Source organism: Callospermophilus lateralis, chromosome 8 (genome assembly GCF_048772815.1).
Source record: "Callospermophilus lateralis isolate mCalLat2 chromosome 8, mCalLat2.hap1, whole genome shotgun sequence".
Lineage (NCBI taxonomy): Eukaryota > Metazoa > Chordata > Mammalia > Rodentia > Sciuridae > Callospermophilus > Callospermophilus lateralis.
In genome coordinates, this window is record NC_135312.1 from 2,230,582 (window position 1) to 2,245,751 (window position 15,170).

General features: G+C 60.7%; 1 protein-coding gene across 3 annotated transcripts in view; it reads left to right on the plus strand.

Annotated features, from left to right (window-relative positions):
- The window catches only part of Sh3bp2 (SH3 domain binding protein 2), a 34,196-nt gene that overhangs the window by 17,226 nt on the left and 1,800 nt on the right, over positions 1-15,170 (plus strand). Inside the window, exons 3-11 of one of the 3 annotated variants that reach the window (XM_076863997.1) lie at positions 5,089-5,228; positions 6,478-6,580; positions 8,088-8,205; positions 8,588-8,658; positions 9,457-9,545; positions 9,825-9,893; positions 12,652-13,273; positions 14,641-14,749; positions 14,933-14,988. In XM_076863997.1, coding sequence (XP_076720112.1) covers positions 5,093-5,228; positions 6,478-6,580; positions 8,088-8,205; positions 8,588-8,658; positions 9,457-9,545; positions 9,825-9,893; positions 12,652-13,273; positions 14,641-14,749; positions 14,933-14,988 — 1,373 coding nt within the window. In that variant the 5' untranslated portion in view covers positions 5,089-5,092. Of the gene's footprint in view, positions 1-5,088; positions 5,229-6,477; positions 6,581-7,929; positions 8,206-8,587; positions 8,659-9,456; positions 9,546-9,824; positions 9,894-12,651; positions 13,274-14,640; positions 14,750-14,932; positions 14,989-15,170 lie in introns of those variants that run through there. The other 2 variants (XM_076863996.1, XM_076863998.1) reach the window with 2 other exon arrangements.

A 15,170-nucleotide genomic window follows, 5' to 3' on the forward strand; every position in this document is an offset into this window, starting at 1 on the left:
CCAATATCACTGAGGGAAGGTGCACCTCACAGGGCCACACGGGCTCAAAGCACTTCCACACCTGCACACGCGAGGATCCTGCACCTTGTAGAAGGGTTCCTGGAACCTAGCAGCCACCACCAGCTCCAGCCACTCCAGGCTGACCTGTCTCAAGAGTCCTCAGCCCCTCCTTAGGGTGTCGGGCCTTGGAGGAGTGAACTCTTCCATGCCCTTTTTTAAAAAATTTTATTTTTGTAGTTGTAGATGGACAAGATGCCTTTATTTTATTTGTTTATTTATTTATAAGTGGTGCTGAGGTTCGAAGCCAGCACCCCACACATGCTAGGCAAGTGCTCTACCCTTGAGCCCAGCCCCCGCCCTCCCATGCCCTTTTTTAACAGCAGGAGATGGCAGCTCTGTGGAGGATGAGACCCAGAGAGATCTGAAGGCAGGCTCTCTCCCTCACGACTCCCACCCACGGAGCTCCAGCCAGTGCTCCCACCAGCCCAGGGGCACCCCTGCGGGTGGGCATCTGAGGAGGGCCGAAACCACCTAGCGAGTCGGCAGGAAGGCCTGTGGGAGCCCCTGGGTGAGTGAGTGTCATTTAACCTTTAGGTCATGAGGGAGACTGCCTGGAGGTCAGCTACCCTCAGTGTCCCCAGGCACAGGTAGGACTGTCTATGAGCGAGGCTAGGAAATGTGGGAGCTGTGTGGCACCATGGCCCACCATTGTCCAGACCCTCGGGCACCACTACCCGTTTCTGCTTCCAGCCTGGCCCAGCACTGGGTTCCTGGGCAGGTACTGTCTGGGCTCACCTGCTGGGGCAGGTTGGGGCCCCTCTGCAGAGGGACTATGATGTCAGCATCAGGACATTCCCAGGGGAGGTGAAGGTGGAGCATGACCTGCCCTCTTCCCAGGGCCAGTAAATGCCTCCTGAGCGCTTCCATCCTGCTGCAGGGGGAGGCACTGCCCCTGCCTGGCCACTGAGCTCAGACAAGGGGGGCATCACCTGCCCAACTGCCCCCCAACCTCCCCCAGCCCCAGGAGGAGGTGGCTCTGTCCTCACAGTAGCTCTGACACACCTGCTAAATGTCCTTTCAGCTCAGGGCTGGTGTGATATGCCAGGCTGGAGCTCTGTGTCAGCCTCTGTCCCTCTAGCCACCCACCAGGGCCAACACTACTTCCTTCCTTGGGGCACCTTGGGTGCCCACTCTGCTGGGCCTGGGCTCTAAGGACAGAGGACTGTGACAACCTAGTACAGCCAGCATTAGGTGGAGGGAAGGCTGGGCTAGCTCCAGGGTGGGGACAGGACCTTCTAGAGGACCTAGGAGACCTCTGGAAGAGGGGATGCCTGAATCAACTTGTCTTTCCACTGTGGACTGCTCGCTGCTGGAACGGATGTAGAAACGCAGTGGACTTCTGTGTTGACTGGGATCCTGCTATCTTTGCTGAACTTGTTTGTCCTGATATTTTTTTGTGTGTGTGGAATTCTTGAAATTTTGTATATATAAAATGATCTCATCTGGGAATGGTTTCACTTCTTTCTTCCAATCTGGATACTTTATATTTCTTCTATTGCCTGATTACTTTGTCCATGACTTCCAGCAGGACACTGAGCAGACATGGAAGGACGGACATCCTTGCCCTCCTCCTGTCCTTGGGGAAGAGTGACTAGAAATGATGTGAGCAGGAACTTTTCAAAGATACTCTTTATCATGTTGAGAAAGTTTCCTTCTATCCCTGGTTTTTGAGTGTTGTCCCTATTTTGAAGGATTGTTGGATTCTGTCTAAGGTTTTTTCTGTAGGTGGGTCTGTTTTTTGTCGATGTGGTATATCACATTGATTGGATTTGAATAGTAAACCAACCTTGCATTGCTGGAATAACTCCCACTTGACCGTGTTGTCGAATCCTTTCTATATGTTCCTGGATTCTGTCTGCTAGTATTTTGTCGGGGATGTTTATGTTCATGCCTGTAAGAGATTGGTTGTAGTCTTCACTTGTGGTGTCTTTGTAAGGGGCGAAGAGGGCGTGAGTTCCCTCTTCTTTTTTGGAAGAGTCTGTGAGGGATTGGTGGTCTTTGAGCCACCTCTTGAGGGCTGAGATAGTTCAGTTGCAAGTACAGGCAGTGGCAACAGCGGGGACAAGCCTATAGGTGGTTGTGGGCGGGTTTAGGGGTACTGTGTGTCTGGCTGGCACAGGTGCACACAGGGCAGAGGGCAGGAGGAGAGTTTGTGAGAAAGGCCCAGAGGGGCCAAATTGGGAATGGCTAGGTGTGCATAAGGAAGCCCAAGACTTAGAGAAGCGACTGGAAGGCAGGCACTGGAGAGACTAGAGAAGAGGAGGAGAGCAGTGGAGATGCTGATGGGTAGCCTAGAGGGTTTTGTAGGATTCAAGGGGAGATAAAGGCAAATGCGCTGGGAACAGGCTTAGAGGTGGCCAGAGCCAGGATGGAAGCTGCAGACTCCAAGGTGCTGGGAAGAGTACCTTTGAGCTGGCCTGAGGTGGAGGCCTTGGAACCAGTGAGGGCTGCCCAACATGCAAAGCTGGGTAGGAATGGGGCCCAAGTTGTTAGCCACCAAAGGGCCAGGGTAGGGCCTTGTGCTGCATTCTGCACAGGTGGCCCATCCTAGCAGCAGCCTGTAAGTGCTAGGAGATGGAGGAGGCAGGCAGCCTAGTGGCCACTGAGGGCCTTCACAGCCTTTGGCCAGTCAGAGGAACTCTTCGGGGAGAGGTGACCCACATGCCAGGGCCTAAGCAAGTGGGAGCTGCCAGTGTGCAGACCCCCGACTCCTGGGGATCCCTGGGAGACACTGGCAAAGCAAGTCTGCCCTGGGGGACATACTGCCTTTGGGGAAGTAGGGCCACTGTCCCAAGGTGCTTGCCATCAAGGAACCGGGCTGGATGGAGACGTAGGCGGGGGCTAGGAGTTGCAGGTTTGGGGGCTTCTGATTCCGGGTTACCCTTATAATTGGCTTCCACTAGCTGCAGTGCTGCAGGGGGGAAACTGAGGCCGGGAGTGGGCGGCCCGCCTAAGGTGACGTGAGGGGCGGGCGGGTCCCTCACCTGCCCGCCGACCCGCCCCCGTCTGCGAGGGGAGGAGCCGGCGGCCGCCTGGGCCTGGGGCGCGGCGGGCATGGCGGGCGCAGGGTCCCGGCCGCGGAGCTGGGGCCGGCGGGAGGCGGGCGCCCGGGACGAGGCGGCTGCCGGGGTCCCCGGCCCGGGGCCGTGTCGCTGCGCACAGGGGAGACGGGGGCTGGCCGCCCCCCGGAAGCCGGCGGTGCCCGCCGCGTGGACGCCGTGAGTACTGAGCCCGGACCCCACGTCCGCGGCCCCGGACTCTTGGCTTCGAGCCTCGGGACCCCAAGTCCCTAAGCCCGGGCCCCAGACCTCTGGAGCACGACCCGGGACTCCGGGTTCCGGGAGCCCCAGGCACTGCGCGGTCCCCTGGAACAAAGGCGGGCGTGGGCCGGCCGCTGGGTGGGCCGGGGGCTGCGGCTGGGCGTGGGGCCCTCAGTGCGCCGACACCTCCCCTGGATGGGCGAGAGCACCCGGTGCCCATCTCCCTTCCCGCTGCTGGGTCTGACTGCCCCGCGGGCCGGGCAGAGCGGGGGTGTGGCCGCGCCTTTGTTCCCAGCCTCAACCCAAGTTGGGGTCCCAGCTGCCCAGTCCTCACTCCCGCCTCCCTGTGTGGAGGGGTTGGGAGCCATAGGGGACAGCTGGGTGGCTCCGACCTCCAGGCTCCCACTTTCTCCCTGGGGGGGTGGGCACTCTGTGCAGATGAAGCCGTGGGAGACAGTAGCAGAGGCTATGGGGGCATTCTGTGTCCTTGGGGTGGTGACTTCCTTTGCATTTTTGATGGAGTGGACAGTGGTTTTCTTATGTGTGTGTTTCGGGTTGGAGCTGTAGTGGCAGGAGTCCCAACTGATCTTGGCCTCTGGGTCTGACCCTGGCTGCTCCACCTTGGGCTCTTAGGATACTGGCCACTATCCAATTGCACCAGGGTCCCAAGCTAGACCTGCCCAGGGTAGGCACAGACTAAACAGAGCAGGATTGGGGGACTTCAGACATGACTTTGGGGCTACCTCACAGGAGAGGAGCCCTTACTGTTGTTCCTGAAGGACAGCCAGTGGGGTTTCTCCATGTGGGTAGCGGGAGGTCACTGCAGGCAGAAATGTTCAGCAGCTGGATCCAGAGATTCCGGGGCTGGAGTAGCGGGCAGGGCCTCTGTGACAGTGTGCAGCGTGGTCCCTGAGGCTCAGACAGGGAGGGGGAGTGACCCCCCCAGGCTGAGGAGGTGGGTGCCAGTGAACTAACCACATGGTTCTCAGCCACTGTGGCAAGGGTGTGCTTTGGGACAATTTAGTCCACTTTTCCCTCATGGAAAAAGTCCAGCAGCTGAGGCCTGGGAATCCCCCAGAAAGCCAACCAGGACACAAGACCAGGCTGTTGGAACTGGGGGCTCTTGGCTGTCTGTTTCACTGATGCTTGGTCTCAGGGCTTCAAGAAAGGGATGGACAGAAGCTGCTGAGGATGGACATCCAGGGGCCATGCTCCTCACCTCTTCCCCACTGAGGGTCAGAGCTGGTGGACAGGGTATGCAGGGTGTACCCCAGCCCCTGTACCTCTTTAATTTCTACTTTCAGGTTGTGACCCCAGTGCCACCTCCTCCAGGAGGCCACTCCTGATTTCCTGTCTGGGCAGGCCCCTTTATGGCTCACCTGGCATTGGGACTTGGGGTCATTATGGCATAAAGCCTGCCTTACCTGGGCTGGGTTCCCTCAGGCCACTTGTCATCGTATGCTAGCCCTCACAGGGTGGTGCACTCACCAGATATGTGCCCAGTGAACCAGTGACAAAGGACACAGTTCTCAGCATCCTGGGATTGTGGCCAGGGACCAGGTGGAGCTGACCAGGTGGACCACCCAACCTTTTCCCCAGGGTCAGTACTGGAAGGCTGGGGCCTTCAGGAAAGGCGTTTCCTCACCCCCACTGCCTTGACCTTCCACGCTGCCTCCTGGAGTGTGGCAGTGTCCCTGTGAGTGGCCCAGCTAAGACATTCCCTGTCCCTACCCCTGGCTGAGCTGTGTCTCTTCCTCTGTGATTCCAGCTTCATGGCGGCTGAGGAGATGCATTGGCCTGTCCCCATGAAGGCCATCGGTGCCCAGAACCTGCTGACTATGCCTGGGGGTGTGGCTAAGGCTGGCTACCTGCACAAGAAGGGCGGCACCCAGCTGCAGCTGCTGAAATGTGAGTCCCTGGGCAGTGGGCACCACAAAGGAGAACTTGCGGCAGAACTGGGCCCTGTTCCTGTTTCTCCACTGCTCTGCTGGGACTTCTGCTACCTTATGTCCTGGGTCCTCAGGGGTGTCTCTTCCTTCTGTAATGGTCAGCTCCCCTGGGGGACCTGGAGGCAGCCTCTCCAGTCCCAGAACTTGGCAGGGTTCAGGGTGGTGCCTGCAGCTGGTCAAAGAGGACAGTGCACAGTGCTGACCAGCTGGCTACGGGAGCTTCTGCCTGCATCCAGAGCAGGGTAGCCTCAGAGTGGCCTGGAGGTCTGGCCCCTGGGTGCTGCCCTTGTCCTCTCCGCGAATGTTCAGGGAATCTGTTGGCCCTCACGTGATGGGTCCATGTGCTAGGTCAGAAGCCAGCCGAGTACTGGGACTCTGAAGCTGCCTGATGCTCGGGTGTTGGCCCCTGGGGACAGTGGGCTGCGAGATCCACAGATGTCCAGACATGAAGGCAGAGAGAACCCGGGCTTTGCCTTTCTCTCTGATTCACCATGGGTGCTCCGTGCCTGTGCCCCAGCAGTGCCCTCTGCCAAGGACTCCCTGCTCCTGGGCTGCCTAGCTGAGGTGTGCCCCACGGGATGGTCATTTCTGGGTACCGGTCTAACTGGTACCCTCTTTGCATAGGGATCCTCCAGAGAGAAACTGTAACTGACCTTCATCCAGGCCTGGGTTGGTGGAGCTTGGGGCATTGCCCAACTGGAATACAGTCCAGCCCAGGGGCTCTCTTACCCCTGCTCTCCTCATCCGCCAGCTGGGCTGAGGAGCCTCCTACAGCCCCACAGCACCCAGCAAGGCGGTTGCGGCCTCCTGGGCCTCTGGCTCTCTGCGTTTACTGCACATAGCCCCTGAATGGCCCAAGGTGCACAGGGAGGGGTGTCCAGGCTTGCCCAGGGGCTGGCCCACATGCCCCTCCATTTGCCCACACTTGGCCCCGTCATAGACCCCTGAGGAGGGGCCGCAGCCCAGCCTGGCTTCCTGTCTTCCTCTCAGCAGTTCTCAGCAGCCTGAGGCTGGCCCAAGATGAACAGGCCTCCTGAGGTGCCTGGCGTGACCAGCCTGGCATGCAGGGTGCCTGGGGTGAAGGGTGCCTGACGTGGAGGTGCCTGGCGTGGGCCTGCCTGGCGTGGGCCTGCCTGGCGTGGAGGTGCCTGGTGGAAGGTGCCTGGCGTGGCCCACTGGCAGCCCTGGTGACCGTGCCCTGCCCACAGGGCCCCTGCGCTTTGTGATCATCCACAGACGCTGCATCTACTACTTCAAGAGCAGCACGTCGGCCTCCCCACAGGGCGCCTTCTCCCTGAGTGGCTACAACCGGTGAGCGCCCACCCTGCCCAGAGCGTCCCCTCCCAGCCCACCTGGCCAACAAGGGCTTGGAGCCAGCTCTCACTGCCCCCCTGGGGAGGACCTGGCTCTCCCCAGATGGCCTCCAGCAGCCCAGCCCTGCCCAGTGTGCCCAGGCCTTTGCTGGAGCCTAGGAGTGAGTTCCTTACGGAGGCTTCCTGGGGCTTTGGGGTCAGGTGTCAAGGGCCTGGACAGCCTGCTCTGCAGTCCAGTCAGTTGCTGCCCAGTGGCATCTGCTTTCCTCCCTACCCTGCCCCTTCCTCCCTACCCTGCCCCTTCCTCCTCCCAGCTCTTCCCAGGGTACCCTCCCCTGTGTCCTAAACACAGGCCCTGTCCAGACTTCCTGGCTCCAGGGTCCTCCCAGGCTGGGACCAGTTCCTTGCTTCACTTGTGCCATGGGCTAGCTCTATCCAGCAAGTGGCCATGAGTCTGCCCTTCAGGGCTTCCAGGCTGATGGGCAGGGGGACACTGGGCCAGAGCCCTCTGGTAAGTTGTGGCATGCTGGAGCTTGTGGGCCTGTTAGTCCCACCTGCATCCACCTCACAGCCTTAGGCCCACAGAGCAGTGCTTGAGTTCTGGGCCCAAGACTCTGCCGCCTGACCCGGCGTCCAGCAGCACTGGTCTGCCTTTCACCACCCCATTAAGGCCCAGTCCCTCCATCTTGTGAGCAACGGTGGTTCACCAGGTCTTAGTGGCAGGACTTGCTTTGGTAGTTACTCTAGGCCCAGCCCCTATTCTGCCACAGCCTTGGTGGGGCAGCCTTGCCAATCAGCCAGTCTAGCACCAGGCCCCCGTCCACCCAGGGCCCTGGGCAGCAGGCAGGCACTGGCGATCAGAGCTTCCCCAGGCAGCCGCTTTCTTCCCTCAGACATGCGTGTGCCAGCCAGTTCACAGCTACGCCCCAGTGTCAAGGACAGCTGTGCCCCAGGGAGTCAGTGCCCATCAGGCCAGCTGGGCCTGAGAGGCTCTGTCCAGGTCCCCTGGTAGCTTCCCCCAGGTGGACTTTGGGATCACCGTGCACAGCCCACAGCCTGTGAGGGTTAGTGGGCCGCAGAGCAGATACGACGTGAGTCACTCCCAGAAATGCATGGGGGGCTGCTGCTGGGCAGCGGGCAGCGGGGGCTGGCCAGAGCCCCATGAGGGTCTTCAGCAGTCAGGCCAAGGGCACATGGGGCAGAGGTGGGAAGAGGCGTCCAATTACAGTGACACTGGTGGGCTGTGGGGTGATGTGACCCCATCTCTGAGCCTGCGTTGCTGCTCTCCCAGGAAGCCCTTGAAGACTCAGCTGCCCACTCTTGCCCACCTCTGCCATCTGCCCATAGCATCTAGGTCCTCTGCCTGGAGCATGGGCAGGCAGGGACTGTCCAGATCTGCTCCTGACCTTGGGTTATAATGCCGGGTGCCAGACCCAGACCCACATAGAATGGGCTGCTCAGGCCACCCCTGTGAGTGGAGCAGGTGGTGACCCCTGTGTCCTCAGAGTGATGCGGGCAGCCGAGGAGACCACATCCAACAATGTCTTCCCCTTCAAGATCGTCCACATCAGCAAGAAGCACCGCACGTGGTTCTTCTCCGCCTCCTCTGAGGACGAGCGCAAGGTGATGGGGTCTCCCTGTTTAGGAGGCTCCCTGGTCCCAGGGCCCTGGCCTCCTGTCAGCTCTTGGCAGGAGGCTGACACCATCTTGTCTAGGCCCTGAGAGATGCACTGAGCAGGGGAAGCCGGGTGGTGCTGCCCAGGGCCTGGCACCAGGGCCCACCCTAAGAATGTGCCATTCGGGAAGAGCTGGGGGGCTGAGGGGCAGCTGCCGACCCAAGGAGGGGAGGCCACACCTGAGTCACACAGCCTGGGCTGGACACAGCTGGGGCTGTCTCCGCTGGCCTGGGTGGTCACTGCAGAGTAGCTGGGGCAAATGAGGGAAGAGGGTGAGTGGGGCCCTGTCCTGGCCCTGGCCCTGGCCCCTGACCCTGGCTAACCAACAGAGTTGGATGGCCTTGCTGCGCAGGGAGATTGGCCACTTCCATGAGAAGAAGGAGCTGCCCCTGGACACCAGGTGGGCTACAGGGCCTGGAGGAGGGTGGCAGTACCTGGGGCTCCTGGGTTTGATGTGCATGTCCGTCTCCAGGCTGGGTGGCGTGGCCACAGTGCGCTCCTTGAAGGGCCACGTGGATGTGGAAGTGTGCACCTTGTGTATAAGTGTGTGCGTGTGTGCCTGTCTTTCCCTGTCCTGCTGTCCTCTCCAGCTCCATGTCACCATGTCTGACTCTGTCATCTGTTGGCAGCTCCCCATTTGGGGGTCACAGCATTTCAAGAGTGTAGAACTTGGGGTCCCAGCCCCCTGACACCTACCTTGGCTCTCTCGGAGGGAGAGCAGATGCGGCGTCCAGGGAGGGGTTCAGTCCATCCTGGTCTCAGCACCCTCACCCGTGAGATGGCCCAGCAGGTAGCAAGGGACTCTCCAGGGGGTCCTAGACCTGTCCTTGCTTTCATTGTCAGGAGCAGGTGGACACATGGGCCACTGGACACTGGGCCCAGCCCTCAGCTCTCCAGCCAGTCAGGGTGGCAGGTACCACAGAGGCAGGGAGGGCGGCACCGGACCACAGCCCCTTCTGTCCTTGCGGTTGTGTGTCTATACGCTTGCCTGTGCACGTGCTGCCTGGGGTCACCTGTGTGGCCTGAGCGTGTGGTCACAGGATTGTCCCTGCCTCTCCACATCGGTGCACAGGCGGTCAGCATGCATGTGCAAGTCTGTGTCTGTCACAGTGTCCCTGAGTGTAGGTGTCCCTGTGAGTGCCAAGGACCCCAGGCCTGGTGCTGACCACCTGCCCCTCCCGCCCGCCCCGTGTTTCAGTGACTCCAGTTCAGACACAGATAGCTTCTATGGTGCAGTGGAGCGGCCCGTGGACATCAGCCTTCCTCCATACCCTACCGACAATGAAGGTGAGGGCTGGGCCACACCTGCCCCTCCAGCTCTCCACACCTTCCTGCTGATGGCCACAAGGGACCAGGGCCCCTGTTGGGAGGCCCCTCCTGCTGTGCCTGTGCCCTGTCCTACAGTGTAACAGTGGCCTGGGTTCAAATCCTGATGCCTTATCCTAACGCTCCCGCCTCCTGGGTGCTCAGCTCCTGTGACAGGGCACTGTGCTGAGGCACAGTGGGCACTGCCACCCCGTCTTGGTGGGCTGGGCCTGGGTCTCACCTTCCATCTGCCACCAACAGACTATGAGCATGAGGATGAGGAGGATTCATACCTGGAGCCTGACTCCCCAGAGCCTGTGAAGCCCCAGGGTAGGTGCAGGGGCCTGGGGGTCCCGGGGGTAGGGAGGGGGGCTGTGGATCCTGTGGGTAGGGAGCGGGCTGGGGATCTGGTGGGTAGGGCTAGGAGCTGGGGATCCTGTGAGTAGGGCCAGGGGCTGGGGATCTGGTAGATGGGGGCAATGGGGAGTGAGTAGGGAGAGGACCCTGGGGATCCGGAGGGAACAGGGTCTAGCACCAGGAGTGGCACCTAGGCTGGGGGAGGTGGGTGCCTGTCTTCTTACTGTGACTCACTATTAAGAGGTTCAGAGAGGGTCTGGGGATGTGGCTCAAGCGGTAGTGTGCTCACCTGGCATGTGCACGGCACTGGGTTTGATCCTCAGCACCACATATAAATAAAGATGTGTGTTCGCCGAAAACTAAAAAATAAGTATTAAAAAATTCTCTCTCTCTCTCCCTCTCTCTCTCTCTCAAAAAAAAAAAAAAAAAAAAAAAAAAGAGGTTCAGAGCTCTGCTACCCTGTCCCCCACCTCCCAGGTCAGGCCCCCATAGACAGAGGGGAGGGATATGGGGAGGCTGAGGCAGGAGGACTGCAAGCTAAAGTGACTTGTGGAGCCTGGGTAGCCTGGCTTCCACAGCCTCCACTCTTGGCCCTAAGGCCCACCTGCCTAGGATTCTGGATGTGTCCCCTGGCTCTGGGGACATCAGGGCTGCAGTTGTGCCCTTCCTGCCTGGGAAGTGCCTGGGTGTGGAGCGTGTTGGGGTGGGCTGCTGAGAGTAGGGAGGAGCGTTGAGGGTGGCCAGTTAGGGGCAGGTCTGTGTTTGGGCTGCCAGCTCTCAGAGCACAGCCATAGGTCATGCTGTCACCAGCAGCCGTGCCCACCCCGCCCCACTCCTGGAGCACTCGGGCTCCTGGGGAGGCGGGCAGACAGTCGTGTGAGGGTAGTGGAAGTGCAGGGCTGTGTCGGGGCGATGCCTCTGTCCTGCCCTCTGTCCCTCATGCTCAGTCCTTGACCCCCCTGGTTCCCCTCTCCAACCTCTCTAGAACTTTCTTATCCATCACTTTGTCTTGGGATGACATCCCCCCTCCTTGACCTCTAGTGAGTGGCCTTTGTGACTCTGGGTCCCCTCTACTGTGGGTACCAGTGTCCTCCTCACTCCTCTGGGGCCAGCTCCACAGTCCTTCAGCCCCTGGCCTGAGGCCATCTGCCTTGGTCACCTCCCACTCACACCTCAGCTCAGCTGCCCAGGTCTAGAGAGAGATTCTCCCTCTGTCCCATCCTGCGCTGCAGATGAGCGCATGGTAGCCACCTGCAGACCTACTGTGTACTCCTGTTCCACTCTCCCTTCCAGCCTCTGGACCCCATGCACTGACCTCCCCTCCCTCCCCTTCCCAGACCAGCACTCCACACTGCCAGGTGTGCCCGACTGCCAGCACCTACTCCACACCCTCCTTTGCCTGATGTGCCCAGAGCCCCACCAGCTCCTCAGCCCCTGTACCCACCTGGAGGGACACCACCCCAGGGCTCAGGCCTCTTTGCCCTGAGGCAGGACTTGACCCATGATAGTCCCTGCAGCCATGAGCCACAGCCCTGGACTTCCCATAGCAGGACTTGAGCCCCCACAGTCCCCGCAGCCATGAGCCACAGCCCTGGACTTCCCATAGCAGGACTTGAGCCCCCACAGTCCCCGCAGCCATGAGCCACAGCCCTGGACTTCCCATAGCAGGACTTGAGCCCCCACAGTCCCCGCAGCCATGAGCCACAGCCCTGGACTTCCCATAGCAGGACTTGACCCCCCACAGTCCCCGCAGCCATGAGCCACAGCCCTGGACTTCCCATAGCAGGACTTGAGCCCCCACAGTCCCCGCAGCCATGAGCCACAGCCCTGGACTTCCCATAGCAGGACTTGAGCCCCCACAGTCCCCGCAGCCATGAGCCACAGCCCTGGACTTCCCATAGCAGGACTTGACCCCCCACAGTCCCCGCAGCCATGAGCCACAGCCCTGGACTTCCCATAGCAGGACTTGACCCCCCACAGTCCCCGCAGCCATGAGCCACAGCCCTGCACTTCCCATAGCAGGACTTGACCCCCCACAGTCCCCGCAGCCATGAGCCACAACCCTGGACTTCCCATAGCAGGACTTGACCCCCCACAGTCCCCGCAGCCATGAGCCACAACTCTGGACTTCCCATAGCAGGACTTGACCCCCCACAGTCCCTGCAGCCATGAGCCACAACTCTGGACTTCCCATAGCAGGACTTGACCCCCCACAGTCCCTGCAGCCATGAGCCACAGCCCTGGACTTCCCATAGCAGGACTTGACCCCCCACAGTCCCCGCACTGTGACTCTGGGTCCCCTCTACTGTGGGTACCAGTGTCCTCCTCAGCCGTGGACTTCCCATAGAGTTCTCTCAGACCTCATCTTCCCAGTGCCCGCTCCTGCTCGCCTCTGCTCTTAGGAACCCACCCCGCTCTCAGCCTGACTTCCTGGGTGTCCTTGCTCTTCTCTCACTCCCGCCTCTGGAACCCTCGGCTCCTCCTGTGGCATCTAGGTGTCAGGAAGCTTGTGGGGCTGCCGCTGGGGGATGGACAGGGAGGGCCAGTTGGTGGTGGTGAACTGGGCCCAGGGGAAGGTTGGACAGGGCCCTGGGCACTGGGCTGCACAGCAGGCCGCCTACGGTGGGTGTGCTCTTGCTCAAGCCACTCAGCCCCAGTGCCCCACCCCAGCAGGTGGTGGCATGGTCCAGCTTCTGGGGGTGGCGCTCACTTGCTTCTCTCTGCTCTGTAGATGCCCTGACTCACCCGCCGGCCTACCCACCACCTCCAGTGCCCACGCCCAGGAAGCCAGCCTTCTCTGACTTGCCCCGTGCCCATTCCTTCACCTCCAAGAGCCCAAGTCCCCTGCTGCCACCCCAGCCCCCTAAGCGTGGCCTCTCAGATGCTAGTCCAGCTCCTGAAGACACTAAGAGAGACCCGCTGGGTCTGAGGCGGGCTGAACCTGGCCTCAGGGCGCCTGCCACTTCCCGAAGGATGAGTGACCCTCCACTGAGCAGCGCGCCTGCTGGGCCTGGCCTCCGGAAACCAGAGCCCTGGACCCCTGGCCATGGGGCCAGCCCTGCCTCCAGCTCTGCCACCACAGCCATTGCCACCTCCAGGAACTGTGATAGGCTCAAGTCCTTCCACCTGTCTCCCCGGGGGCCACCCGCAGTGGAGCCTCCACCTGTGCCTGCCAACAAGCCCAAGTTCCTCAAGATCGCGGAGGAGGCCCCCCCCAGGGAGACAGCCAGACCTGGACTCCTTGTGCCCACTGTGGCTCCCAGGCCTCCTGTGCTGAAGCTGTCTATGCCTGAGCCCACAGCTCGGCCCACGGTGCTGCCCAGGCCAGAGAAACCGATGCTCCCCCACCTCCAGTGAGTCTGGCTGCAGTGGCGCCCTGCTCTGAGCTGCTGGGACCCCTCCCCAATCCAGCCTGGTCTCTGGCCAGTGCCCTGCACCCCCCAACTGCACTCAGCCCTGGTGGGTGGCAGGTGCCGAAGTAGGAAGGCCTGTGTAGGCAGAGCGGCCTCCCCTCTGGCTGGCCCTGGCTGCCCTTGTGAAACACGTGGCCTAGTCAGGGGGCCTGGAGCAGCAGCTCCAGGGTCAGTGGTCAGTATGGCTTTGGGGATCCAGGTTCCATGGAGCTGCTGCCATGCAGTCAGCTGAGTGATGGGGAAGGTGGCTCTGAGCCACCAGGCCAGCATGCTCCACAGCCCCGTCCTGGACCTGGGCCCAGCCCTGTCTGGTTCTGGGCGTCTCCTGGCTCCAGAGCCAGCAGCACTGCCTTTGTGTCCTTCCCAACTGGGAAATGCCTGGAATGTGGAGCTGTCGTGAGTCAGCCTGGAGGCCTGCTGGCATGCCTTCTACCTGTTGCTGGATAGTGCTAGGGCCTACAGTGTCCCCCATTTGGTCACCAATGGCCCCTGGTCAAAGGTGTCTGGGACCCAAGGTGAGCTTTGTACCTCACTTGGTGGGTGAAGGCCCTGGGATGCCCTTACTGGCTCACCCTGAATGTCCTTGACCACCCCTAACCCAGGGTTGTGTTGGCATCTCTGAGATCCATGCTGCTGGAGGGAAAGTTTCTGGAAGACCCCTCGCCACACTTGCAATTCTATCTCATGATTGGCCACAAAGGAACAGATAGTCAGCTGTCAGTCATTGTGCCCAGACCTCAGTCTGGCAAGGGCTATGGGTTACTGTCCAGGACCTTGCCCATAGCCAACAACCTGACCTGGCATGTCCTCATGGTCTTCTGGCCATTTGGGGCCTCTTTGGTTTCCCTAAAACCCTGGAGGTTTGGCTGAGGACCACCTGGCCACCTGTGGGGTCTGCAGGGCTCTTAATGCCTGTTCACATCTGTCCACTTCCCTGTGGCTCTGAGAAGAGTGTGACTTGACCAAGGTCACAGAGCCAACAGCAGAGCTGGGGCCTCAGTGGTGACCCGTCCACTTGTCCACTGGAAACATCTGTGTTTAAGTGCCCAGGATCCTGTCCCCATAAGGACCCACTGGCTCTGACCTTCTCCTGGGGCTTCCAGGCCTCAGGCAATGCTTGCTACCCCAGGCAGTGAGGACTGGCCTCTTGAACCAGGTCCTGGACCTTATGGCCATGGGGGCAGGGACACTGTGGATTCTAATTTTGCTCTCTGCCCTCCTGTGGGGGCTGCATGAGCAGGGGACCAGGGGCAGCCAGTTGGGTGGGAGGGTGATGTGGTCTGCCTTCCTGTTCTGCCCCATCCCAGGCGATCACCCCCTGATGGGCAGAGTTTCAGGAGCTTCTCCTTTGAAAAGCCAAAGCGACCCTTGCAGGTGGACACCGGCGGGGAGGACTCAGATGAGGACTACGAGAAGGTAAACTGAGTGGATAGAGGGCAGGGAGCTGCAGGCTGGGCGCCCCTCGGCCTCCTGAGCAGAGCCCCCAGGACTCTGGAGCCGAGGGGACAGGACCCTGCAGAGCCCTAGGTGGGAACCGTTTGGGGGAGAGGTAGTGTGGGTCTCCCTGTCCTCTGCACACAGCCCTGTTGACCTCTCCAGGTGCCACTGCCCAGTTCGGTCTTTGTCAACACCACGGAATCCTGCGAAGTGGAAAGGTCAGTGTGAAGCCCCTCTTGTACTCGTATGAAGCTAGGTCCCCTGCTTCTCGGTCCACTCTTTGGACAGTCACTTGACCAAGTGCATGGTGCCAGGTGCAGCAGAAAACCTGAGGGACTCTTAGCTCTGTCCCTCCCACTGGCTGTCCTGGCCCCTGGGCAGCTGCTGCTCTCAGGACTCA